The 27,444-nt window shown below is 47.9% G+C and overlaps 1 protein-coding gene and 1 pseudogene across 3 annotated transcripts in view; one reads left to right on the top strand and one right to left on the bottom strand.

Moving 5' to 3' along the window:
- DNAI1 (dynein axonemal intermediate chain 1) overlaps positions 1-27,444 on the bottom strand; it is a 64,319-nt gene that overhangs the window by 20,983 nt on the left and 15,892 nt on the right. Inside the window, exons 2-12 of one of the 2 annotated variants that reach the window (XM_081238298.1) lie at positions 23,256-23,288; positions 20,679-20,777; positions 20,435-20,515; positions 13,505-13,631; positions 13,115-13,221; positions 12,749-12,868; positions 11,670-11,729; positions 10,268-10,402; positions 6,485-6,569; positions 2,818-2,935; positions 2,514-2,557 (exon numbers count right to left, since the gene is read on the bottom strand). In XM_081238298.1, coding sequence (XP_081094424.1) covers positions 2,514-2,557; positions 2,818-2,935; positions 6,485-6,569; positions 10,268-10,402; positions 11,670-11,729; positions 12,749-12,868; positions 13,115-13,221; positions 13,505-13,631; positions 20,435-20,515; positions 20,679-20,777; positions 23,256-23,288 — 1,009 coding nt within the window. The remainder of the gene's footprint in view (positions 1-2,513; positions 2,558-2,817; positions 2,936-6,484; positions 6,570-10,267; positions 10,403-11,669; positions 11,730-12,748; positions 12,869-13,114; positions 13,222-13,504; positions 13,632-20,434; positions 20,516-20,678; positions 20,778-23,255; positions 23,289-27,444) is intronic. The other variant, XM_081238299.1, reaches the window with a different exon arrangement.
- On the top strand, positions 21,413-21,925 carry LOC308619091 (small ribosomal subunit protein eS27-like; annotated as a pseudogene). The gene has a single exon. The product of its transcript is annotated as a small ribosomal subunit protein eS27-like (transcript).

Consider the following 27,444-nt stretch of genomic DNA (forward strand, 5'->3'; position numbering starts at 1 on the left):
CCCCTCACAATGACCCCGTCCAGTAACTAGGGTGCCTTTTGCCTGCCTCAGCTTTGCCCCTCTTTCTTCCAGGGAGGCACCTGGGCACTTGAAAGCATGGGACTCCCAGGAGCGACCCCAGGAGTGAATGCAGGGGCCCATCTGCATTCCAGCCCAGCCTGGCTCTGCTCAGGCCTCTGCAGATTGATGCTGACACGTACAAGGCTCTGGAGAATAGATGCCCGTTGGAAAACTGCTCAACAGCTCCCATACCAGTGACAGCAAATACCACCGCCGCCGCCACTGCCGGGCCCAGCTCTCTAAGAGAAGAGGTAGGGGCCTTGTCTGATACCCCTCTGTCCCTATAGCCCCCGCTCTCTGCTCAGGGCCCCGGAGGGTCCTGTAGGAAAGCTAGGAGACAGAATGCCAGACAAGTCAGCAATGGTTGTCCTTTATGTGCGAGTGGTTCCTACAGCTCATGGGGCACGTTTGCTGCTTTTCTTCCACGCATGTCTCATGACGGCCCTGGGACAAAGGGCCGGCAGGTGTCAGCCTCTCCAGGTCACCAGTGAAAACACCAAGGCTGAGAGCAGCTTCTGGCCCCAGGTCACACCACTGGGAAGTGACCCTCCAGCCAGAAGGTCTGCAGCTGATAGCAGTGCCCTCTAGGCACGTGGATGTGGCCAACAAAGAACAAAGAGACCCTTCCTGGGTGTGTGCCTGCCCAGAGGAGGCCTCTGGGCCTGCTGGGCTTGGGGCCATCGATTCCTGTGGGGTGGGTTATTCTTCTCCACCGCTCCTGGCTAGGGCTGCCCCCATGGACAACCTCTATATGACCCCAACCAGCTGACGCCCCTCCTGGCCCTCGGCGAGAGGAGGATAGGGCTAGAGCTGAAGCAGTTTCTCCTCCCACCTGCTGGGGAGCACCCCACGTCCCTACCTCAGTCCTGGGCAGAGAGCCTGGGCTGATCAGCCTCAGAGAGAGGTCCACACCCACTCCTGGGAGGGCCTGCTCAGCCCCCTGCCCTGTTCCCGGCCCAGTAGCTGCAGCAGAGGGGGAGGAATGTGCTAGTTCCCTGCCAGAGGGGGTGGGCGCTTCCCTCTTGGCAGTAGCCCATCCTCAGGAGTGGGGACACAAAGCGGGCATTTAGGGCATCCTCAAAGGCGGCCCAGACCATGAGACTGGGCGCAGCTCCAAGGGCTTCTCCCTGAGAGGAATGACAAACACCCACTCCTCCTGGCCCTCCCCTCCCTCCCGACACCGGTCAAAGAATGGGCTGGGCGGACAGGCGGTCTGAGGGGCAGAGACCAGGAGCTTGTATGCCTGCCAGCCAGCAGCAGCTTGGAGAATGGGAAGGTTTTTCTGTTCGCAGAAGCTAATCCTCCTAGCCAGAAAACATGTTGTTCGCCTAGGGAGCTGCGGCTAACGCGAAGTATGGGGCCCTCTCCCGTTAGGAAGAGGGAACGCCCAGGCCAGTGCAGAGGTAGGGGCTTCTGCAGGGACCAGGGAACACGAAGGGAAAGCAAAGTGCCACACGGTTTCCACAGCACTGCCTCCTGCTGTGGGGTGATGGAAACTGGCGGGGACGGGAGCATCCCGGAAGGCGGTGGTCTCCCAGGGTTCGGGGCCAGTGATGAACATCAAGCGCTTGCCCCCCTTCCCCACCCTGCCTGCTCCAGGGCCTGCTCAGGAAAGTCTCCTCCTTCAGGCCTCACCACCAAATCCCTCCCCAGGTCTGGTCCAGTCTACCTTCTCATCCTTCTCAAATCTACTTCTCCATCTCCACTCCACGCTGGTGGTTCAGATCCTGCCATCTCTCCTTGGGATGCCTCCCCAGTCTCCTAGCTGGTCTCCAGCCTCCAGTCTCACGCCTGCAAATCCCCGCTGCAGTGGTTGTGTCCCAGCCCTTCTCAAATTCCTTCAGGGGCTTCCCTGGTGGCGCAGTGGTTGAGAGTCTGCCTGCCGATGCAGGGGACATGGGTTCGTGCCCGGTCCGGGAAGATCCCACATGCTGTGGAGTGGCTGGGCTCATGAGCCATGGCCACTGAGCCTGCACGTCTGGAGCCTGTGCTCCGTAACGGGAGAGGCCACGACAGTGAGAGGCCCGCGTACCGCAAAAAAAAAAAAAAAAAAAAAAAAATTCCTTCAGTATTTTCCCCTCCGGAGAAGGTCCAAGCTTCCTGGAATGGCTTACCAAGCCCTTTGGGGGCTAACCCTGGCCCCCTCTACAGCTTCATTTCCTCCCATATCTCTCATGCCTCCAGACCTTTGCATATGCTTCTCCCTCTGCCAGAAGCCCTCTCCCCCTTTCTTTACCATAATAACTCCTTCGAGGCTCATTTTGGCATATTCCTTCATCCAGCACTAATTGCCAGTATGACAGTGGGTCTTCTCCATTAGACTGTGAGCACCCTGAGGGTGCTAGACTTGGTCATCTTTGTATCTTTCACACCTGGCAAAGAGCCCTGCACTGAGTAGGTACTTCGTGTTTGCTGGTTGAGTGAGAAAATGAACAAATAGCCAGATTACTTACAGGAGCCATGTCCCACAGCAAACAGATCATTGTACTTCGGATTCCTGCAAAAGAAATAAGAACCCCTTGGCCCAGGAAATGGACATGGCTCTCCCATGTACAGTGGTGCCTTAACTACACTGTAGACATCTACTGTTGAGCTTAGAGACCTGGGACGATCCCATAAGAATCCCAGTCTCACTTTTTTCCGTAATGCTACGCGTCACCTTCAAAGTGATTAAGCGCGGTAGAAGCGCCCTGCTCAGGGCTTGGCACGCAAGCAGGGGCTCAGGGATTCCAGGTTTTCTGCAATGTCTGTACTCACCAGCAGAGGGCGGTGACGGCCAGGCGCTTGGCTTTGTCACTTTGGAACTTCCAGAGAGGCAGCAGCGTACCCTCCTGGTCCCGGTATTCGTCAGCAGGATCCTCGTAGTATTTAAAATCTTAAACACACACAGGCTGAGTCAGCCCTGGGGCTGCCACTTTCTGTCTGGACCTCCTTGGCCAAAACAATTAACCTCTTTGTATTTCAGAGTGGGAATAGTAATAGTACCTATCTCAAAGGACTGTTGGGAGGATTAATTGCTAATATATGTAAAGTACTTAGAAAAATACCTGGCACAGAGTAAGCTCTCTACAATGCTGTTGTTACTGTCATTGTTGTTTTTGGAGGTAAATTACATTAAAGTGGCTATGTCCTCAAGGATAATAATTCCAGGTCTGTCCATCTTCATATCCACTGCCAAGCCCCGCTGGAGCGAAGCTGCCTGGCTCCCTCATGGGTCCTTGAAGCTCAAGTTCATCTCCTGCCCTAAATTGTCTCTACCTCCCGTTTCCTCTAACTTAGGTACAAGCCCCCTCCATCCTTCTACTTGTCTAAATCAGAAATCTTGGTAAACCTTGACCGATCTTTTTCCATCATTTCTCATGTTTTCCTTCTGATTATCTTTTCAGTCCATTCACTTCTCTCCAAACCCATAGCCACTTCCTAGGTTCAGGCCCCAAAAGCCATCACCCAGACTCTTACGCCACCCTCCTAGCTGGTCTCTCTACCTCCGGACACTCCTCCAGTCCACATTCTGCAGAATAAACCACCTCCCCTACTGCCCTGAAAACCCCTCGATGGCTCCCCTTGCACAGGGGCTCCCTGGTCAAACCGAGGCTCCTGGCCACTACTTCCATGTCATTTCCAGCCAACTGTTCACCTACCCTCTGTATCAAACAGTGTCTAAAATGTCCTGCTCCTCCTGAAAACTCCCACTCACTCTAGATCCAGATCAAACTCCCCCTGCTCTGTGAAGCCTTCACTTGCTTGCTGAGCAGAATTCTCCTCCTCCTCCGTCCCAGCCCTGCCTCTCATCTGCTGAAACGTGTGTCATACAGCGTTGCCTCTCTTTATCCTTTTGCCTGTCTCCCCCCGGCAGACGGCTCCTGGGGAGCAGGAAGCACATTATTTTCATCTCTGGACCCGCAGTGCCTAGCACAGGGCCAGCCACAGAGCAGCCACCTGATGACTGTTCAAAGAAGGCAACAAAATAGATCAACAGAAGGGAAATGGTTCTCGGTCTTCTTTCCAACCCATTAGAAAATGATCCTCTTATCCAATGTGGTCAAGGACATCCCCAGGCACGGCCCCAGCCTCTCTCACAAGGCCCCACACTTCGAGGTTTGTGGACTACATTCGGCCCTCAAAAATGGCTCAGACAGGGGCTTCCCTGGTGGCACAGTGGTTGAGAGTCCGCCTGCCGATGCAGGGGATGCGGGTTTGTGCCCCGGTCCGGGAAGATCCCACATGCCACAGAGCGGCTGGGCCCGTGAGCCATGGCCACTGAGTCGGCGCGTCTGGAGCCTGTGCTCCGCAACGGGAGAGGCCACAACAGTGAGAGGCCTGCGTACCGCAAAAAAAAAAAAAAAAAAAAAAAAAATGGCTCAGACAAAACAAAAGAGTGGTCAGAGGCATGAGCCTTGATCACATCAGAGATCCCTGAGCTCAGACTATCTTTGAAAAGACTTCGTTTCAGAGAGGAGATTAATCGGTAACACTTCTCTGTTTTCGCTTCTTCCCAAAGGGAAAAGTGTATGCAATTTAAAAAAATCAAGGTTCACTACATTTTTATGTGACTGTGTTCTTATAAATGAAAAAGGTTCACCAAGGCCAGTTTCTCCATGGATATTAATCATGTTTGCAGCTCTTTGGTGGGCTGATTGCAGAGTCTGGGTTTCAGGAAGCCAAGCTGTGTGAGTGACAAATTCATTCACAGCTGCCGTGTACTTTGACAGCTTTGAAAAGCACTCAAGGTCGTTTTCCAGCCTGAATGATAACAAGGGGGTTTGTTTAGGCTGCTGGTCTTGGCAGCCCTGGGTTCTCTGTCCCATGGGTGAGCAATGAGCATCAAGTCACCAAGAAGAGCCCTGGGCTGTCAGCAGAGGAGACCAGCCAGCAGTGGGGAGCTGCCAGCTATGGGGAGGCAGCTGCTCCAAATAAATGCACAACCTCTTAGGGAAATACCAGCCACTTGGGAATGTGCTGTTCATGCCATGGGAAGGATTCCGTTTCCCTGGCTCTGTCAAAGACACCAGAATTTCCCAGGCCCCCAGGATTTAAGCGTTTGTGAATCAATCTCTTTCTTCACCTCATCACTAATTAATCACTCACATAGACATATTGTTTATTTGAAATGCCTCTTCCAGCTCAGTGGCTCTGTGGCCTCGTGCTAAAGTGCTCAGGCTATGGATCCAGGGGGCCCGTGTTCGAGTCCTGATTGTGCCGTTCACACCTCACACTAGCTGTGTTTTCCAACAAGTGGTGACATTTCAGCCTGAATGTCTCATCTATAAAATGGAGATAATAGTGGTTTTCACCTGACAGTGTGGCTGTCAGGATGAAATAGAATAATACATGTAAATTGCACAGTACAACGCCTGGTACACAGGCCATTCCCAGGGAAGGCTGGTGCTTGCTGTTCACTGTTGTAACTGCACCGCCTGGTACACAGGCCATTCCCAGGGAAGGCTGGTGCTTGCTGCTCACTGTTGTAACTGCACCTTTTTCTCCAACCCTGATGACGCATTGTGGGTAAGGTGCAGTGAGGTCCACTCTACCCACACTGGAACCTCACCCTCGCCTCTGCCGCTGTATTCTGCCCAGTGGTACCCTCCTCCAGCCCTGCTCTCCTCGGGCTGTGTCCCTGCCTGGACAGTATCTTTGAACTCTCTGCAGAGAAAGCTCAGATTCCCTGCGTGACATTCGAGGCCCTTCCTTAAGTGGCCCCGACCACTTCTGCAGCCTGAACTCTCACCACTTTCCAACAGAGCCCCTGTCGGGGTCACTGAGCCTGCTGCCCCTTGTTCCCAGAGTCCCTTCCAGTTCACGTTCACCGCTGAGTCACTGCTCGTGCTGTCTCCTGCCCAGCACATCTGCCCTCTGCTAATCTCCCACTCAAGCTCTGCTTGTCCCTTGGCATCCAGCTCAGCCCTCCCCGAAGCCTTCCTTGACTGATGTCACTCCTCACTTCTCCTCCTCCATTCTTGAGGATCCCCAGAGCAGTTTCTGTCTGCATTCTAGCACTTCTATGGTCCCTAAGCTGGACAGAGTAGAGAACAGAATTAGGTGGCTTAAGACCTAGGTTTGGGTCCTCTCTGCCTTCCACTAGTCAGGTGGCCTTGGCCTTAGCTTTGCCGTGTGTGAAGAAGGGATAAAAATCTCTCCTCTGCTGCCTCCCAGGATTGTTAGAAAGATGCTGTTAAATCACTAATGTGCAGATTTTTTGCTGCACCATTGTCAGATCTCATCACCACACCCATTTCTTTCTTATGCCATTGTTCCTGTTTGACCTGTGTTAAGTCTTATCTCCCTAGTGACATCCAGAGAAGGGATTACTTTTTCTCCCCTTGCACCTGTAGGACCTAGCATGGGACACTCAAATACTCGTTTTGTATGAGGGATTTTTAATACAGGTAATAATAGTAGTTGCCAGCACTTTCAATCTAACCTTGAGCAACATCATCATATGTGTTCTGGTTGACCATCCACTCCATGATTTTAGCAGCTCGGGTCAGTTTGGTGATGTCATCACTCTGTGGAGATACAGGAGCCACAGGTCCTAAGTCAGCATCTGGAAGGTCATGCCCTGAGCCACAGCCCTGACTTACAATTGGTTCAGCAATGCCTCTTTGACACCACCCACCCCAGATAGCTCTGTAAAGGTATCTCTTTGTGCTTCAAGGCCCAGTTCTCCCCAACATCCTCTTCTGGGAACGCCCAGCTCACAAGTGGCACAAGGCGTCTGTACTGCTATACTTGGCCCCTGAGCAGAGCCTGCCTCCTGCTCTTTCATCCTGAGCTTATTCTGGGGAAGGCGTATCTCTGAGCACAAGACAGGGCACTGAAGAGAGCCCAGCAGGGGTATTGGAGGGGACAGCAGACAGGGTAGGTAGGAGACTTCTTTGGTGGGGACAGAAGTTTCACCAGCCTGAGCAACAAGGGCTCCTGTTAAAGTTCTCAGAGATCTTCTGGTCCAACTTATTTAGTCAAGAGTTGAGGAGGACATGGAGGCCCAGGGAGAGGAAAGAGACCTGTGTTTACACAGGGAGTACAAGGCAGAACTGACTCCTAACCCAGGGCCCTGTCCACGGCCCAGGCCAAAGAGAAAGCATGAAGTTTCATGTCAGGGGGAAATGACTCATCCTGAACAAAAAAACCAAGATCATCATTATGTGAAATTCCATAACGTAAACCATTTAACAGGTTAAAAGAGGAGCAAAGAGCTTGGAGCTGGCAAGAAGGGCCTAAAGAGTTTAGGGCAGGTGGCAGGAATGAACCAGTGGCGTGGACAGCCCTCCAGAGGGGCTCCAGAGGGCCAGGCCCATGGCTCTCAAACGTGAGATTTCCCAGGACTGACAGTGTCAGGCAGTGGTTAAGAGAACGGGTTCTGGGACCACACAGACCTGCATCCCATCCCATCCCATCCCACAGATTAGGAGCCGAGTGGCAACTTTAGGTAAATTACATCTCTGTGTTTTAGAGTACTCTGATACAGTGGGGATGGATAATGCCACCTGCGTCATGGGGTCTTTGTAGGATTAAATGTAATAAGCACCATGGTGTTAGTAACCCAGTGTCCGGTGGTAATGGTGATGGTGGTGTCAGAAGAAACATGCGGCCCAGTGTGGTGGGGGATTACTTACAAAGTCACACATGGGGGACTGCCTTTGAGACTCTCTCATCAGTTTTCAAACCGACTCCAAGCTTATTTCAGAAAACCGACCAAGGACATTCACTGGAGTCTTATAATCACAACTCTCAGAGTTCACCTGGTCCCAGCTACTACCCCCTATTCCCTGACCCAAAGCAGGAATCCTTCCCCCTCAGCAGCTTTCTGGCAAATACCTCTCCCCAAGTCAGGCAGTATCTTGTACGGTCAGACAGCCTGTTAGCTGAAACCTACTTCCCTGAGTCTTATACCCATGGTCCTAACTCTGTCCTCCAGCTATAGAGACTTGTGTGCCAGATGCTAGGTCCTCTGATGTAGGAGGACAGCACCTCATTCCTCGAGTCAGCACTCCTTCAGGCGAACCCTCCCAGCTCCATCAGCCATGCATGGCATATTAACAGCCACCACCTGTCAACCAGTATCAAGCAAGTACTATTTTAGGGGCTGTGCATATATTATCTTGGGTTCTCACGACAGTCTTGCAAATCAGGTATCATTAGGCTGTCTACAGATGAGGGAACAGGTTTTAGAAAAATCCAGCTCCATGGCAAAGCCAGGATGTACACTCAAATCTGTGGACTCTAGGGCCTGTGCTCTCAGCCCCACACAGACAGCCAGTTTCTACCCAGCCTGACCACCCTTTCCTGGTCCTGGGAGACTCAGGGATCCACATGTGCTCTGAGGAGAGAGTATGGTTCTGGAAACTATGCTACTTGAGCAGACACAGCTCTTTGTTGGTTCTGACTGAACTTGTGGCCTCTGAGCCCTTTCCCCCTTTGCTGTCTTAATCTCTCAGATAAGACAAACTTACATTCATTTCTGTGCATTTACCCAAACCATTAGTGAGACAGAAATCTGAGATCTACCACTGCAGACCTTCCGACAGAGTATCAGGAAGTTATTCTGCTTTCTCTCCTCCCACACACTTGAGTTTTATACCAACCTAATCAGATCTGGGTCTCTGAGAAAGGGGTATCACTCTGTTCATGTGCTGGGCCTCAGCAAAGGGGAAGGCAACTGCCACCCCCAATCTGCTCTACAGATAGCCTGGCCCAGTACTTGGGATTCCCAGTTACAGGTCAATTCCCTTGGGGGGTGGCTGAATAGAATACTAAAGTATTAACTGGCTATGTTATACCCCCAGTGTCCTGTTCCACTGTATTTCTTGGTTCAGAGGGCTGGAATCTGCCTGCATCACAGCCTTTCATGTTAGCCAAGCTGGAAGAACCCAGTGTGGTCCTGCCTCCCTAGACACCAACTCTGGTAGGGCTGAGACCCAAGGACAGTTTTCAGTCTCAGTCACAGGGATCGTACTTCTGGTCTGTGGGTCCTGGTGACTGCAGTTAAGATTTCTTTAACCAAGGCCCCAGAGCCCATAGCCAAACCCCTGATGGACCTTCAAGCGAAACTGGACCCAGGCCAACAGTCCCTCTGAAGCCCCTAACCTCTAGGGAACGGTGCAGGAAAAGTTAAGGGTCTGGACAGGGCAACCTGCAGGGCAGGGACTTATCTTTCACCTCAGGGTTCCAGTACTCAGCATGGTCATGACCACCAAGTGCTTGCTCTGTGATTAAATGAAACTGAATTGGGCAGTTCCTATTAAGGCAGGGCTGGGAACCCTCAAACCTCCCCTAAAATGTGACTTTTCACGGGCATGGAATTGAGTGGAAGTGGGCATACTTCAGACAAAGGAAGAGTATGATCTGGCTTCTATTCTGGAGTGGAGCAGAACCACTTCCCTGAGAGCTGTCTGGGAGCTCTCCGAGGTGCTGAACTTGACCCTGGCTTCTTGTGGACATTGTCCTTCCCTCCCCATTGCACATCAAACTCATCCTGATCTCCATAATGGGACTCTGGCTCCTGACCCATCTCTCTCTCTATTGAAGGGACAAATGTGGCCCCTCAGTATCTCCCTGTGGTGACCCTCCCTGCAGTGACCTATCACTGTTAACTTCCATGATGATCTCCAAACCTATGCTGGCTACACCCACAGTGAGCTCCCAACCGTGACCTCTATTATGACTCTTGCATAGCTCTTCATGGCAAATCCAACGCAGGGTTGCCATACCCATTGGCTTGGACTCTATGATAAGCTGTGGTCAGCTCTGACTTGGCTCCTGGACCTGAAGAATTGAGTGCAAGTAAACCCAAAGACTGAAGGTCCAAGAGAAAATCACCCTCCCAAACCCCATGAACTTTTGGCCAGGGAGGTGGTGCCTTATCCTCACATGCCACCCTGCCCTGGGAAGACTCCCAAGCTCTTCCAGGGTGCACATCAGGCTTTTAATAACATTCATGTCTTCTGTTGCCCCCTAGCCCAACAATCCTGAATTCCTGCTAGCCTCCAGACCTATATAAAATTGGGGTGATCTGTGGAATGCCAGAGGCAGTTCTAGCTCTCCTCACACCTTCCCACAAGGAAAGAACTGTTCATAAGTATCATTAGCATCCTGCCTTAAGTGTCTGTGAAGTCCTCACAGACAGCCAGGCTTCTGTCTACCCAGGAGCCAAGGTACCACTCAGTCATTCTCTGTGACTGAGTCATAGGAGGCCTCATCAAACCTGGGACTCCATAGATGTCAGCTTCCTCATCGCCATCTTCTCCATTTTTTTAGCCACTGGGGTCTCGGTCTTCTCCTTCTCTTTATTCTTTTCCTGCTTCCCAAGCTCTTCCATGTAGGCATCATAGATCTTCCACTAGGCAAGGGAGAGATGAGAAGGATCATCTTAGGGCAAAATCTCCACCCAGCCAGCTCCTCTTCAGCCTTTAGGGCTTGAAGAGTCGATCTTCAACCCGTCACAGGTCTTCATAGTATCCTCTACTTGGCCCACCTTAATTATGTATTCAGTGTCTGTCTTCCCTGCTAACTGTCAGCTCTAGGACAGGAATGAAGGGGCTCTCAGAGCACCCCGGGGCTGGGCTTTCCACCGTGCAACCCAGGGGCTCAGTTGTCAGCTGGAGATCAGTATCGTTCCAGCCTACCACCTCTACTAGGGCAGAACAAATGGGCAAAGATCAGCTAGCTCACAGTTTTCTTAGTGATTTATGAGACTCTGAACTAGGAAATTTAAAAAATGACTCCCCCTGTAGGGATGGGATAAACATATTGGCTCAGGCTGGCTGTCTACAGCCCTGATCAAAACTTCTCAGCATAAAAAGATCACCAAAAGTAAGGGAACCCCTGCTAACTGGCTCTGACAGTAAGAGAAGCCCAAGGATAGTAGCAGAGGAAGCAGCATGGATCTGGGGCTGGGCAAATGCCCCAGGCCGCACTGTGTGCTCCCCAGATCTGAGCAGCCACTGCTCCCTGGAGGTCAGATAGGCACACCTTACATTTAATAATTCACCCATGGGCCAGTTCTCCACACTGCACTGTACTTGGGTGTTCATTCAGAGCCCTCCAACAACCCTGTGAGGCTGCTTGTCATCCTCATTTGACAGACAAAGAGATTAAGGCATTAAGGGTGACATGATTTGCCTAGGATCTTGCAGTGTGAGCAGTTGGGTGCTGAGCTCAGGTCACCTGGCACCATATCCTGCCCAAATCAGCATGGCTCTCCAGAAGGACTTGAGGTGGAAGGAGCGTCTGCAGGAACACTGAAGGCTGCTGGATGGGCAGGGTCAGAGTGCTAACACTTCAGAGTCAGCCGTGACGTGCCACAGGCTGTAGAGCATCCGGGGCAACGAATGTTCTCCCCCGTTTGCAGGAACTTCCAGAAGCCATACCTGCTTCCCCCTTGGACAGTCTTGCCCTGGGCTGATATAGAGCTCTCCGGGTGGAGAGCTACGGTCTCATGTGCCTGGAGTTCACAGACTAGACAAGGAGCAGGGAGGTGGGTGGATGAGGAGGGCAGATTTCCAGAGGGATCTTTGACCACGCCAGTCTCCCTTGTTGCCAAGGGAGATAGACAAGGATACAGAGGGGGAGGGAGTGATGGCTTTTAGATTGGCCCAGGGTCTCACCCGATTGGCTGTGGCTGAAAAGTGTGTCCTGGGAGGAGGCTCCGTCTGGCATTCTCGGTCCTAGAGAACAGTGACAACAGGTGACCCACAGAAAGCCCTCAACTCCTTCTCACTTAGCCCAATGGTATATCCTCAGGAGGAGCATTTTTGTTGGAGCTGAGGAAGGGGTGGAACACAGCACTGGGGAATTAAAGAATGGCCTGGGTAAAGGACAAAATGACATGGTGAAAGCCTAAAATTTCCATCCAGGGCTCCTTCAGAAGAAGCCTAAGCTAGAAAGTAGGGGCAGTGAAGCCTGATTGTGCCAGTTTCAACCAGGAAGAACTCCAAGAGGGGGATGAACAGATCTGCAAGAACTCAGCCCTTGGCCAGCCTCCAATGCTGGACCAGAGGTCAACCCCCGGCAGGCCATTGAGCTAATATTCCTCACCTTAAGAAGGTTTCCCCCTAATACTTGGGTCTCTGACTCCACCAGGGGAATGCACCCCCTCCCCATTGTGTATCACCCAGATTACTGAACGTCAGCTTGGGGACTACAGAGGGTGGTTAGGAGCCGCCGAAACCCCACCCTGTAGATTTCTGCCCTCCCTTCAGGTTGATTTGTGGAGAACACTGCCTTACATATGTGAGTCTCTCACCTGAAACCCTGAGAGATTCTTTCAGCCTGATACTCAGGGTCCTCCACACTTATGAGCCAGGGAACTACCAGCTAGTCTATCACGGAGACCATCGACTTCAGTCAGACTGGCTCCTAATCTTGACTCCCTGGCACATTCTGGCCTCCCCTTCCTTCCCCAAATCCTGACCTTCACTTCAAGGCCCAATTCAAGTTTCAGGCTCTCAGTAGAGCGATCCAGCCTCCTTGTTACTCCCTCTGAACTCCTGCCTGGATGACTTACTGGGACCTGAACACATGCTCCCAGCTCCCCTGGAAGAGCGAAACTCTTCCATCCTCCCTGTCACCTGCCAGGCTGAGGGCTGCTGGTGCTGGGTCAGGCCTGCTCCCTCCCCGCTATGCACAGCATGGAGCTTCGAGGGGAAGGGGCTCGGGGCGGGGCGGGGGGCGGGCGTTGCTCTACCCGGAGGGGGTTGTTGCAGGTCTGTGAGGCCCTCTCACTGAAGTTTAACTTGCTGGTGAGCTTTAGTTCCTTGGGCTGCTTAGGAGTCATTGATTCTTCTTTGGCCATTTTCTCAGGTGCCTGGAAAGAAAGACCCACAGGACTAGGACTCAGCTGTGAGAAGAAGGTGGTGCAGGATAGGGAGTGGGGAGAAGTCGTGTCCTGGGATAGGATGGAAGTGGGAGAGAGTGATTATGCCAGAGGTGCTGGCACCTGAGGTCTCTTGACTTCTCACCTTCAGCCCCCAGCACCGGTGAGTCACCCCTGAAGCCTCCAGCCATAGCTGGAGCAGGGAGGGGTGGGATGGAGAGCAATATTATACTGAACCTCAGCGGCAGGCACATCTGTTTGACTCCCAGCTTCAGCTTCCTTGGGCTCTTCTTCTTCAAGGATTTCTGTTTCTGAAGTCACCACCTTGGCGGACTCCTGAGAACCTTGGTAGGATATTGGTGTTGAGCTCAAAGTCCAGCCCACTCCCCCATCCCCTGGAGGGGTAAGGCCTTCTTCATTTCTGCCTTTCAGAGCTCGCCTTCCCCAGGGTTCTCCTTGGCCTGAGCCTCATGGGTTAGCTCCCAGACATACCCAGGACAGCCAGCTGTTAGACTTTATGTAAGAAAAGGCTCTGCAAAGTTCTGGCTTAGCCATCTCCTCCCTAGAGTGACCAGAGAAAGGGGACCACGCTCTAGGCTGCAGCCTCAGGCTGGCCCAGAGGCTCACCTGCTGCTAACTCATCGAGGTAGTGCTGTCGCCGTCCTTCATCCGAGTCTTTGGGGATCAGGTTTCCGACTTGGCTGAAGTGAACTGCCAGTTGGTCCACAAGGCCAGTTAGCTTATATGTGCCTTCCTAAGAAGAAAGGGGCTGAGTCAGACCCGGGGTCCCTGAAAGGGCTGGAATCAGAATACAGTTTGCCTTTGTTCTAAAGGCCTAAGATAGTCCATCTATTAATAGAATTATAACTTACTAAATCCTCAGTTAACCTGAAGTTTTCATTGCATTGCCAGTTTAAAGAAGAGAAAGCAAATGAAATAAAGTTTTTTTAAGTTCTCATGAACACTTTTTTTGCTTTTCTTTTCTTAAAAAAATTTTTTTTATACAGCAGGTTCTTATTGTTATCTGTTTTATACATATTAGTGTATATATGTCAATCCCAATCTCCCAATTCATCTCACCACCACCACCACCACCCCCACTTTCCCCCCTTGGTGTCCATATGTGTGTGCTCTACATCTGTGTGTCTATTTCTGCCTTGCAAACTGGTTCATCTGCACCACTTTTCTAGATTCCACATATATGCGTTAATACACGACATTTGTTTTTCTCTTTCTGACTTACTTCACTTTGTATGACAGTCTCTAGGTCCATCCATGTCTCTACAAATGACCCAATTTCGTTCCTTTTTATGGCTGAGTAATATTCCATTGTATATATGTACCACATCCTTATCCATTCGTCTGTTGATGGGCATTTAGGTTGCTTCCATGACCTGGCTATCGTAAATAGTGCTGCAGTGGACATTGGGGTGCATGTGTCTTTTTGAACTATGGTTTTTTCTGGGTATATGCCCAGTAGTGGGATTCCTGGGTCATATGGTAATTCTATTTTTAGTTTTTTAAGGAACCTCCATACGGTTCTCCATAGTGGCTGTATCAATTTACATTCCCACCAACAGTGCAGAAGGGTTCCCTTTTCTCCACACCCTCTCCAGCATTTGTCGTTTGTAGATTTTCTGATGATGCCCATTCTAACTGGTGTGAGGTGATACCTCATTGTAGTTTTGACTTACATTTCTCTAATAATTAGTGATGTTGAGCAGCTTTTCATGTGCCTCTTGGCCATCTGTCTTCTTTGGAGAGAAGTCTATTTAGGTCTTCTGCCCATTTTTTAAAATTAATTAATTAATTTATTTATTTTTTGCGGTACGCAGGCCTCTCACTGCTATGGCCTCCCCCGTCACGGAGCACAGGCTCTGGACGCGCAGGCCCAGCGGCCATGGCTCACGGGCCCAGCTGCTCCGCGGCATGTGGGATCTTCCCGGACCGGGGCACGAACCCGTGTCCCCTGCATCGGCAGGTGGACTCTCAACCACTGCGCCACCAGGGAAGCCCTGAGGATTGTCTTTTTGTCTTTTTTATAGTTTCCTTTGCTGTGCAAAAGCTTTTAAGTTTCACTAGGTCCCATTTGTTTATTTTATTTTTTAATTAATTAATTTCATTTTATTTATTTTATTTTTGGTTCTGTTGGGTCTTTGTTGCTGCACTTGGGCTTGTCTCTGGTTGTGGTGAGGGGGAAGCTACTCTTCGTTGCGGTGTGCAGGCTTCTTATTGCAGTGGCTTCTCTTGTTGCAGAGCACAGGCTCTAGGTATGTGGGCTTCAGTAGTTGTGGTACACGGGCTCAGTAGTTGTGGCTCGCAGGCTTTAGAGTGCAGGCTCAGCAGTTGTGGTGCACAGGCTTAGTTGCTCCGCGGCATGTGGGATCTTCCCAGACCAGGGCTCAAACCCGTGTCCCCTGCATTGGCAGGAGGATTCTTAACCACTGCACCACGAGGGAAGCCCCCATTTGTTTATTTTTGTTTTTATTTCCATTATTCTTTTAAAATTTTATTGAAGTATAGTTGATTTACAATATTATATGTTACAGGTGTACAATATAGTGATTCACAATTTTTAAAGGTTATATTCCAATTATAGTTGTTATAAAATATTGGTTATATTCCCTGTATTGTACAATATATCCTTGTAGCTTATTTTATACCTAATAATTTGTACCTCTTAATCCCCTACCCTTATATTTCCCCTCTCCCCTTCCCTCTCCCCACTGGTAATGACCAGTTTGTTTTCTACATTTGTGAATCTGCTTCTTTTTTGTTATATTCACTAGTTTGTTGTGTTTTTTAGATTCCACATTAAGTGATATCATACAGTATTTGTCTTTCTCTGTTTGACTTATTTCACTTAGGATAATACCCTCCAAGTCCATCCATGTTGTTGCAAATGGCAAAATTTCATTTTTATGGCTGAGTAGTTTTCCATTGTATATATATACCACATCTTTATCCATTCATCTGTTGATGGACACATAGTTTGCTTTCATTTGTAAACAATTGTAAACAGTGCTGCTATGAACATTGGGGTGCATATATCTTTTTGAATTAGTGTTTCTGTTTTTTTCAGATATATACTCAGGAGTGGAATTGCTGGGTCATATGGTAGTTCTATTTTAGTTTTTTGAGAAACCTCCATACTGTTTTCCACAGTGTCTGCACCAATTTACATTCCCACCAACAGTGTACGAGGGTCCCCTTTTCTCCACATCCTCACCAACATTTGTTATTTGTGGTCTTTTGATGATAGCCATCCTGACAGGTGTGAGGTGATATCTCATTGTGGTTTTGATTTGCATTTCCTGATAATTAGTGATGTTGAGCATCTTTTCATGTGCCTGTTGGCCATCTGCATGTCTTCTTTGGAAAAATGTCGTCAGGTCTTCTGCCCATTTTTTAACAGGGTTGTTTGTTTTTTTTAATGTTGAGTCGTATGAGCTGTTTATATATTTTGGATATTAACCCCCTTATTGGTCATATTATTTGCAAATATTTTCTCCCATTCAGTGGGTTGTCTTTTCATTTTCTCAATGGTTTCCTTTGCTGTGCAAAAGCTTTTAAGTTTAATTAGATCCCATTTGTTTATTTTTGCTTTTATTTCCTTTGTTTTAAGAAACAGATCCAAAAAATATATATATTGCTACAATTTATGTAAAAGAGGGTTCTGCCTATGTTTTCCTCTGGGAGTTTTATGGTTTCCAGTCTTACGTTTAGGTCTTTAATCTATTTTGAGTTTCCTTTTATATATGGTGTTAGAGAATGTTTTAATTTCATTATTAGTTTATATGTAGCTGTCAAAGACATATTTTAAAATACATTCTTCCAACTCTGAGCAGCTCTGAATTTACCTATCACTGGCTCCTACATCCATGCCAAGGGATCCTGTCTCACCTGTCTAACCAGACCTCAGAGAGGTCACAAACAGTCATCAAACACACCTGGCCTGGCTTTTTCTCCACTCTATTAAGGATGCCAAGGCTGGATAGATCCTCAGAGACACCAAGTCCCCAGTCCCCCTGTTCCATACAAGAGGATCACAGAAATCTAGAAAAGATTTGGGTTTGGCACTTGTCAAGTCACTCAAGGCACTTGCCCAGGCAACTGGGTTCATTCCTTCTTCAACAAATAATTTTTGAATAGACACAGTGTGTCAAGTATATTCTATGTTCCAGAGATACAAAGCTTAGCAAAAGCAGATATGATCCCTGCTTTCAGACAGCCTATAGTTTTATTCCTCTAGGCTGCCCCCTCACTGATCAGCATCCTAGTCCTAAAGTTGACTTTGAGACCAGGGGTCACTTCCTTTTTCAAAAAAGTTCTTTCCAATCCTTTTCAAGTCATAGAGAAAATTATTACATTTGTATGGCACACTGGGGTAAACTCACCAGAGAGGAAACCAACCCATGGGTTGGTACCAGACACAGCTATCCCTGGAGGACTGCAAGAATCACTATTTCTGCACATAGACTGGGATGTTCTGCCTCAAAAAGTCACCACAAAGCTCTTCTTCTCTCAGTAACTCAGATGGATGGGAAGATGGGACAGTGCAGTGGTTAAAAGCGTGATCTATGGATGTGGGCAGAATTGGATTCAAATTTTGATTCTGCTCCCTATTATCTGCATGATCTTGGGCTTAACCACTCTAAGCCTTAATTTCTTCATCTGTAAAATGAGGATAATAATTAATTTGCAGGATAGTTGAGTATTGAAAATAATGAAAGCAATCTATTAACACAGAGTCTGACACATGATAAGTGCTCAATAAAAATAGTAGCTATTATTATGACGACGATGGAGGGTCCCACGGGAATAAATTATCCATATAGTTGTCATTTGAGATTTCACTGTCATCCTGGCCCCAGTGGTGACTAGGACCTTCCTCTTCAGTTTAGGGATGGAATTCAGATCCCACTGTTTCTGTGCAAGGAGGAGAGGCATGCCTAGATCCGATCCATCTGCCTCTTCAGGCCAGCACTTCAAGGGAAAGTAATAGCTTTGGAGACCTAAAGCTCTTGGATCTCAGTGAAGGACCAATGAGATGGAGGCCAGCTCTGTGGGAGGATGCCAGGCAGGCCTGGGAGGCTGTTAGAAGGTTTCATGAGGTGAGCCTGCCTGGGAGCCTATGGCTACCCAGCTGACAGTTGACTCACAGGAATCTCTTCTAATAACTGAGCTTCTCAGGGGGCAAGAGAGGTGCATTGACACCAATCCTCTGCCTGTAGTATGCCTCCCATGGCTGGCACACTGAGTCCTAAAGAGACTCTCTTTCAGAGGTCAGGAGAACAGGAGCCCATAGGGTGTATCACACTCCAGCATAAGCTCAGGGGGGCGAGGCAACTTCTCTCTGCCCATCCCATCCCCCGCCCCTTTACAGGCTGTCCAAGGGATGCCATTAGCACAACTCAGGAGTGGAACCTCTCAAGAAATACACTGGATTTGTCCTAACCTCTTTGTGGAGGGGGCTGACTACTCAGTCTTGACTAAGAAGCAGTGTGTTAAGAAAACAGTTCACAAGGGAATTCCCTGGCAGTCTAGTAGTTAGGACTCAGTGCTTTCACTGCCAGGGCCTGGGTTCAATCCCTGGTCAGGGAACTAAGATACCACAAGCCATGCAGCATGGCCAAAAATACTTGTACATGAATGTTCATAGAAGCATTGTTCATAATAGCCAAGGTGCAGAAACAATGTAAATGTCCATCAATTGATGAATGGATAAATAAAACATGGTAGTCATAAAATTGAATATTATTTGGCAATAAAAAGAAATGAGGTACTGATACATATTACAACATGAATGAACCTTGAAAACAGTATGCTAAACGAAGGAAGCCAGTCACAAAAGGTGACATATTGTTTGATTCTCTTTTGCTTTTTTAATGATTGTTCCTATATATTTTTAAATTAATTTATTAATTAATTTATTTTTGGCTGTGTTGGGTCTTCGTTTCTGTGTGAGGGCTTTCTCTAGTTGCGGCAAGCGGGGGCCACTCTTCATTGCGGTGCGCAGGCCTTTCGCTGTTGCGGCCTCTTCTTGTTGCGGGGCACAGGCTCCAGATGCGCAGGCTCAGTAGTTGTGGCTCACGGGCCTAGTTGCTCCGCGGCATGTGGGATCGTCCCAGACCAGGGCTCGAACCCGTGTCCCCTGCATTGGCAGGCAGATTCTCAACCACTGCACCACCAGGGAAGCCCTGATTCTCTTTTTATGAAATGTCCAGAACAGGCAAATCTGTAGAGCTGGAAAATGGATTAGTGGTTGCCTAAGGCTGGAAGGAATGGAGGACTGGGGAGTGACAGCTAAGAGGTATGGGGTTTCTTTTGGGGGAAATGAAAATGTTCTAAAATCGATTGTGGTGATAGTTGCATAACCTGTGAATATACTAAAAGCCATTGAATTATACACTTTAAAATGGATGATTGACTGGATAAGACACAATGATCTTTTAATATATTTTTCTAATACTAGAGGATATCTGCTAATTCAGCAAATATCATAAAATTCTTAAACACTAATAATTAAAAACTAAATACCATCTTTTAAAAAAATAAATGGGTGATTTTATCTCAATATGTAAATTATATCTCAATAAAACTGTTTTTAAAAAAGAGAAAGAGGGCTTCCCTGGTGGCGCAGTGGTTGGGAGTCCGCCTGCCGATGCAGGGGACACGGGTTCATGCCCCGGTCCGGGAGGATCCCACATGGCGTGGAGCGGCTGGGCCGGTGGGCCATGGCCGCTGGACCTGCGCGTCTGGAGCCTGTGCTCCGCAGCGGGAGAGGCCACAACAGTGAGAGGCCCACGTACCGCAAAAAAAAAAAAGAGAAAGAAACTGCTAATAGTAGTTGTCCCCAAGGAAAGGGACAGGAGAGGGAGGTTTAATTTCCATTGTATTTTCATTGCTCTTTTGACTCTTAAAATTAGTACCATGGGTTTCTAGATTTCTATTATATATTCAAAACTCTGTATGTGTGTGTGTGTATGTATAGATATGTATATGTATATATATATATGTATACTTTTTTTTTAAAGCAGCAGTGTAATGTTGCTTTAGAGTCAATCAAACTAGTTCAAATTTTGCTTTGAGTCCTGGCTGTGTGACTTTTGTAATTTGTTTTATCTAATTTATCTTTGGTTTCTATAAAATAAAGATAAAATAGTTCCTATATCAAAGAAACCTGAGGATTAAATGAGATATCCTATGTAAAAGTTCTAATATAGGACCTGACACTGGCACACTGGCTTCTGGAGACCCAACAGTTGATGTTAGTGACAAACACACTGTATACACTGGAAAAGTATTTTTCCTACCAAATGATTCACTTCAGGATTCCTGAAAAGAGTGGCTCTTCAGGGCACTTTAGCGAGAATGAAGGGAGATTCATAAAGAAACTTCAAAAATCTCTGGAAAACTCCATGTAAAATCTCAGGGTTCCAGCCAAAGACCTCAGTTTAAAGGTGATCTCTATGACAGCTGAGAGGCTTTTGCAACACAGCAAGTCACCAAGGCAAGAAGCACCTAGAGGCCCCTGCCCCAGAGAGGATGACTTACTTTGAAGCTGTACCTGACGATGTTCTGGGGTGCATGTGGGTTGTTGGCTGTCAGAATCCGGGTGAACTCCTCCTTTAGCTCCTAAGGGAGAGAAATACCAACAGGGTCAAATGTAGAGGGCCCCCACCCCCTCTGATGATTCCCCGGGGTGTCAGCAGACATCTCACAACCTAAGTTCTGGGCAGAATACATCTCTGAGGCTGGAGGAGGTGGAAGGAGCGAGGGTAGGATGTTGCTTACTTACTGCATCAGTCAAATCCAGCTGGTCAGGGGGTCTAACTGTGGCTTTGGACTGGGCCCATTCATCTGTCCCTTTCCCTCCTTCGGTCCCTGAATCTTCATCCTGGACAAAAACCTCATGTGAGAATCCAGAGTGCCTGACCTGCCTAGACAAGCAAGCAGTGCTGCAGAAAGCCCCTTCATTCACAAATCCTCCCAGAAGCCAAGCTCTGTCCCAATACATAGAACACGAAACATGCGTCAGACCACTCACGGAAGAGCCCGAAGGAACTGCTCAGGCCAGAGTTCTCATTGCCTGGAAGATCATGGCCACCTCAGCCCTGTGGTCCTGGACTTAGCTGGAATATTGTGGTGGGTCTTTGGCCCCAGTAGTGGGACCAGAAACGCTGGTTCCTCCTTACTGCTTCCCATACAGCCTGGATGCTAATAGCCAGGACCAACTGTGAAATGACACCCAGCTGTTCTTTAAGCTACTTCAACTCTAATTCACATTTTACCTTCCAATTTGCCACCTTAAGGTTAATCTTACAGCAATACTCCCAGTACTTGGTAACTTTAAGCCTCATAGTCCCATCAAAACCTTGGAGCAAAAAAATCTAGACTAGTTTTCCCCTACCCCAATAGACAGTTAAATACCTTGCCAAAGTGACCCATGACATAATAAAAAATATTCACCCTCACTGGCAATCAAAGATATGCAAAATAAAACAATGCAATTTTTTCACTATAAAACTGGTGAAGGGTGGTGACCACCTCCCCACGAGAACATGCAGAGGATCTCCTTCATCCCTCTCTAGAAGAGGAGAGGAAACACAAAAAGAAGCACCTGGGGCCTCCCTGGTGGCGCAGTGGTTGAGAGTCCGCCTGCCGATGCAGGGGATACGGGTTCGTGCCCCGGTCTGGGAGGATCCCATATGCCGCGGAGCGGCTGGGCCCGTGAGCCGTGGCCGCTGGGCCTGCGCGTCCGGAGCCTGTGCTCCGCAACGGGAGAGGCCACAACAGTGAGAGGCCCGCATACCACAAAAAGAAAAAAAAAAAAAAAAAAAAAAAAAAAGAAGCACCTGGTGCAGAGCCCAAATTCCTACTTCATGGATGTGAAATGCCCAGGATGCTATAAAATCACCCACCGTCTTTAGCCAACATGCACACACAGTAGTTTTGTGTGTTGGCTGCTCTACTGTCCTCTGCCAGCCTGCAGGAGAAAAAGCAAGGCTTACAGAAGGATGCGCCTTCAGACAGAAGCAGCACTAAAAGCACCCTGAATCAAAATGAATGGGAAACCATCCCCATCAATACATTTTGGATACAACAAACAAACAAAGCAAAACAAAACAAAAACTGGTGAAACCTAAATCCAAAACAAACAAACAAAACCAATATTCAGCGTTGGCAAGGTTGTGGGAAAATGGACATCCATAAATTAGTACAACCTTTCTAAAGAGCAATTTGGAAATATTTATCAAAAGCCTAACAAGTATTTATACTTTTTGACCCAAATTTCTATGTATAGGAATTTATATTAAGAAATAACAGAGGATATGCCTAAAGATTTAAATGCATGAATGTTTGTTGGAGGATTGATCATAATTGTGGTAAAGTGGAAATATTTAAATGTCCAACAGTGGGGCACGGTTGAACAAAATTATGGAATGGCCTTAATGAGCACATGGTAAAATATTATGCAGTTATTTTAAATGATGCTATGAAAGTATATTTATTGGCAATGGAAGGTACTCTAAATATATTATGTAAAAAACAGATTGTAAAATAACATACAGTTTGATTCTATTTAAAAATAAAGGGGCTTCCCTGGTGGCGCAGTGGTTCAGAATCCACCTGCTAATGCACAGGACACGGGTTCGAGCCCTGGTCCGGGAAGATCCCACATGCCGCGGAGCAACTAAGCCTGTGCGCCACAGCTACTGAGCCTGCGCTCTAGAGCTTGTGAGCCACAACTACTGAAGCCCGTGCACCTAGAGCCCGTGCTCTGCAACAAGAGAAGCCACCGTAATGAGAAGCCCACGCACTGCAATGAAGACCTAACGCAGCCAAAAATAAATAAATAAATATATTTACTAAAAAAAAAAAAAAAAAAAAAGAATCCGCCGGCCAATGCAGGGGACATGGGTTCGAGCCCTGGTCTGGGAATATCCCACATGCCATGAAGCAGCTAAGCCTGTGCGCCACAACTACTGAGCCTGCGCTCTAGAGCCCCTGAGCCACAACTACTGAGCCCACGTGCCACAACTACTGAAGTCCACACACTGCAATGAAGAGTAGCCCGCGCTCGCAGCAACTAGAGAAAGCCCGCGCGGAGCAACAAAGACCCAATGCAGCCATAAATAAATAAATAAATAAATATATTTTAAAAATAAAAATAAATACATGTAATTTTTACATATGCATAGGAATATCTGGGAGGATATAGCATCCTACATTAACTAAGAGGTTTCCCGGGGTGATAGGTTTAAGGGTGATATTAATGTTCTTTTTGCTTTTCTTTAAAAATATATAGCTAATATTTCAACAGAAGACATGCTATTAGCTTCTCGCTGAGAAACTGTGTGGTCTCAGCACTTACTCTCTTCCTGGCTCCTCTGCCCACGTTGACGTTCTGAAAAAAGAACAGAAACAGAAGGTAAGTCATAAGTGAATCTCCATGGGAATGTCAAAAACAGTATTACGGGGGACTTCTGCCCAGGGACCTCAAAGACAAGGGACATTGAACTTCCCCAAGTCTCACAAACAGTGAGACTTGGTAACAGGTGCCCAGCCAAGGAAGTTCTATATCTGAGGCAACCTGATTCCAGCATCAGTGGGACTGACCCAGGAAGAGCAACCAGGTGACTTAGCGCCTGGCATTTCTTATTTGCAACTAGTTCAACAAACATTTTTTAAAACTATATACTAAGTGCTCAGCTCTGTACTAGGCATTAAGAGGATTTTGAAGGCAGGTTATATCCATAAACATTTGTTTATGATGAAGGTTTGGGTACTTTGTTTTGTACGCTGCTGTCTCAGAATATAGTAGGTGTTCAAAATACTTATTGAATACATGAATGAATGTCATCAAACCCATTAGTAATCATGACCCTGGGAAAAATATTTTTCCTTAGCCTGTTTCCTCATCAATAAAATGCATAAGATTGGATATGATGACCTCCCAATTCTAACGTGCTAAAATTTTATGTTCTCAAGAGCAGCATGCTTGATTCATCTTGATCAACATTTCTTGAGCATCTACTTATGGTCGGGGAATAACCTAAGCAGTGGGACAAAGATGACGAGAGATGAGGTCCCTACCCACGTTTGCTCAGGGTCCGTGGAGGACCGATGAGTGTGATCAGTGCTCCTTATTTACTCACTCAGCATATGTTCTTTTGAAAGTCTGCTCTGTGCCAGCAGTAGAGACGTGTGACCAGGGTGCTATAGGAATGCACAGAGGCACCTACCCAGCCTGGGTGCACAAGAAAGTTTCCCCAAGGTGGCTATTTCTTAGCTCAGTATCAAAAGAAAAGTATGGGTCGTCCAAGTGGAGAAAATGTTTTTCAGAAAGGCTTTTCAGATGAAGAAAGCAGCATGTACAATTGCAAGAGCAGAACAATAACAGAGATAGTAAAATGTTCCCCCAAACAAACAAACCAAAACCCTGCAGTATATGCACTGAACAAACAGTTGTTTCAGATGATGGAGCAAGAGGGAGATCAGTGGAGGCTGGAGATGTGAGGGAGGGGCTCTTGGAAAAAGGAGGTCTAGAGCCCTGAAGGAGGGGTCAAGCTAGCAGAGAAGCCAAAGAGCACATGTTGGTGGCAGCATGGCACACTGGGCAGAGACCTCGGCTCCCAGCTCTTGCTGACCACCTGTGTGATCTTGGGGAGGTCTCTGGGCCTTGGTTTCCAAAATGCAAAGTGAGTGAGTTAGATGGAAAGGGCCTCACAACTCTTCCGTGGCAGGGTCTGTGGGAGAGGCTTTGATGGTGGAGGGGAAAAGGATTCCAGGGGGAGAGAAGGGCATGTCTCAGCTTGGGCAGGGATTGTTGCTGGTAGGGCAGGCGGCAGGATTCAGATTTCTGCCAGGTTGCCAAGGTTTCCAGAGATGAGAACCCTTCTCTGAGGCTAAGCCACATGAGCCAGAAAGCTGCTTTCCTTTGAAGAGCCTCTGATCCCTAAGGTAAAGAGATGGAAGCGTCGTAACATCCAACAGCTTTCTGGCCCACAGCAGAGTACTGGAGGGCCAACCCCAGCCCAAGCTGCCAGCCTTAAGTAGGAAACGAGATCCAGTTACATTGCCCCCCGTAAATATGTCTGTAAAACATTTATCTGGCAATAAAAGAACTGACAGGGCAATTTGAGTGTAATTGTTTTTAGCAGTTGGGAATATTTCAATTAACATACTATAAAAGCCACACTACAATAAATGAAAAACAGGCCAATGAAATCAGCTACAGTCCTGACTTCCCAACCACGGCAAAGGAGATTGAATGTCAGGTTGCCACTTTGGGCCCTTGGTCTTCCAGAAGGAGAAGTCTGAGACAGACAAGGCTGAATTCCTGAAAAGCTTTTGATGGTTCTTCCCCGAAGCTGTCAAACGCAGAAGAAGAAAGCCCAAAGTCCCTCCTCTGGCCCTCAGAACTCTGTCATCCGGCTCCACATCTCCATTCCAGCCTGCTCCCCCGCCACTCTGAGATGCAGCCCAGCAAGGCTACACACATTTCCTGAGCTTGGCCTCTGCTTTCCCACCTCTGCTTTCCCACCTTTGCTTTTACCTTTCCTCTTGCCAAGGATGCCATCTTCCCCTTCTCTCTCCCTGCTCCCACTATCTCTGGCTAACCAAACCCTACCCAACTAGCCTCCTAGTCCATTATCTAACCCTGACCTTTCTCCTACTTCCCTCTATTCTTCCTGTCTTCATTCTGAGCAAGGCTCTGCCCCGCCTCCCGTCACCACCATAAGCATTGGCTGTTGTGAGATGAAGGATGAAATGTAACTTCAAATAGACACTCTGTTGTCTCTGGGTTTTGGTGTACAAAAGGGGATAGTATTATGAAAAGAAACATAATAGTGCGGTGCACATCAGAGGCAGCTGGGAGACTCCAGCAAGGGAGGCCCCCCAATCTAATACACTGACCACATGAAGATCCTCTACTCTTGGATAGGTCATTCCACTTATTCTATTAAGTCAAGGAAGGAGTCTATGGAGGAGTGGTGCAGGAAGAGAAAATGCCCCGGCGAGACCATCATGGCAGTCAAAGTAAACCTGGTGATCAATGGGATAACAGATGTCCCAGCCTGAACTCCTTCATAGTAGAGCATTTTTCTATTCTCATTGTTACAGATTTTGGTGTGAGCATCCTGGGGGCAGGCACTGGTAATGACTCAGCTGCCTAGAGGCCACTTCTCAGTTCTCTTACAGGACCTGACCTTGCTGAGGGCTCCCTCACTCCTTCTAGAAACTTCTTCTCCACCTCCATTTCCATGTCAACAGCCCCTCCAATAGTTCTTTCTCAATATCCTTGACCCTTCCAAGAATGTGTGCTTCACCCCCTAGTCTTCTATTTCTACACACTCCCCTTGGGTGCTCTCATCCCCACACATAGATTCATTTTCCACTTTGTGATGAAGCTCAAAATCTATTTCTGTAGCTTAGATTTTCTAGAACCTCATGTTCAAATTGGTGACAGAGTACTCAAACTCAGTATCTTAAAAACCAAGCACATTATGTTCTTTTTCCACCCCAAACTTGCATCTCCTCCAGTATTTCCTATCTCACTCAAGTGTACCACCATTCAGGCACCCAGGTTGGAAACTGGGAGCCATCAGATACCTGCCTTTTATTCACCCTCTTACTAGCGTTATTTCAAAGTCTAACAATTCTGTCACTTTAACTCTTTATAACTATCCTCTCCATTCATACCCCCTTAACTCATGCCCTTACTCCCTCTTGCCAAACTATATTTGATTTCCCTAACTCCAGTTTCTCTCCACTCTGATAATTATATCTGTCACCATTTTCAGCTATTGAGCACTTACTCTGGGCCAGTCATTTACTAAGATCATGTACATGATCTCACTTAATCTTCACAACCACCTTATGGGGACGGAGCTATCATTCTTCCTAGTTTACAGATGAGGACCCTGAGGCATAGTGAGATCAAGCAACTGACCCAAAGGTGACCAGAATTTGAACCCAAACTCTTAATTACTATAAGTGATCTTCCTAAAACATAAACTTGATCACTCTCCTGCTTTAAAGCCTCTAAAGGGCTCCCCATCACCCAAGAGTTGAATCCCAAAATCCCTAACACAGCATCCACGTCATCTCCAATGCTTTTCCTGCCACAGCCATGGAAGGGCGCTTTGAAAATGAAAATTCTGGTCAATGTAACAGATGATCATTTTTGCCACTGACTGGGCATTTATCTGCACTTAGACTTGTTTTGGTATATGACTTACTGCACAGTATAAGCAACCCATTTGTCCCTTAACATATTTTAGGGGTAATTAAGGAGATTGAAAATTATTAAGCTGCTCCCTAACATAAAGATATAACATTTAAAAAACAAATATGTGAGGGCCTCCCTGGTGGCGCAGTGGTTGAGAGTCCGCCTGCCGATGCAGGGGATACGGGTTCGTGCCCCGGTCCGGGAGGATCCCATATGCCGCGGAGCAGCTGGGCCCGTGAGCCATGGCCGCTGAGCCTGCGCATCCGGAGCCTGTGCTCCGCAACGGGAGAGGCCCGTACAGTGAGAGGCCCACGTACCGCAAAAAAAA

The sequence above is a fragment of the Mesoplodon bidens genome (genome assembly GCF_964165515.1).
Source record: "Mesoplodon bidens genome assembly, chromosome: 6".
In the NCBI taxonomy this organism is placed as follows: Eukaryota; Metazoa; Chordata; class Mammalia; order Artiodactyla; family Ziphiidae; genus Mesoplodon; species Mesoplodon bidens.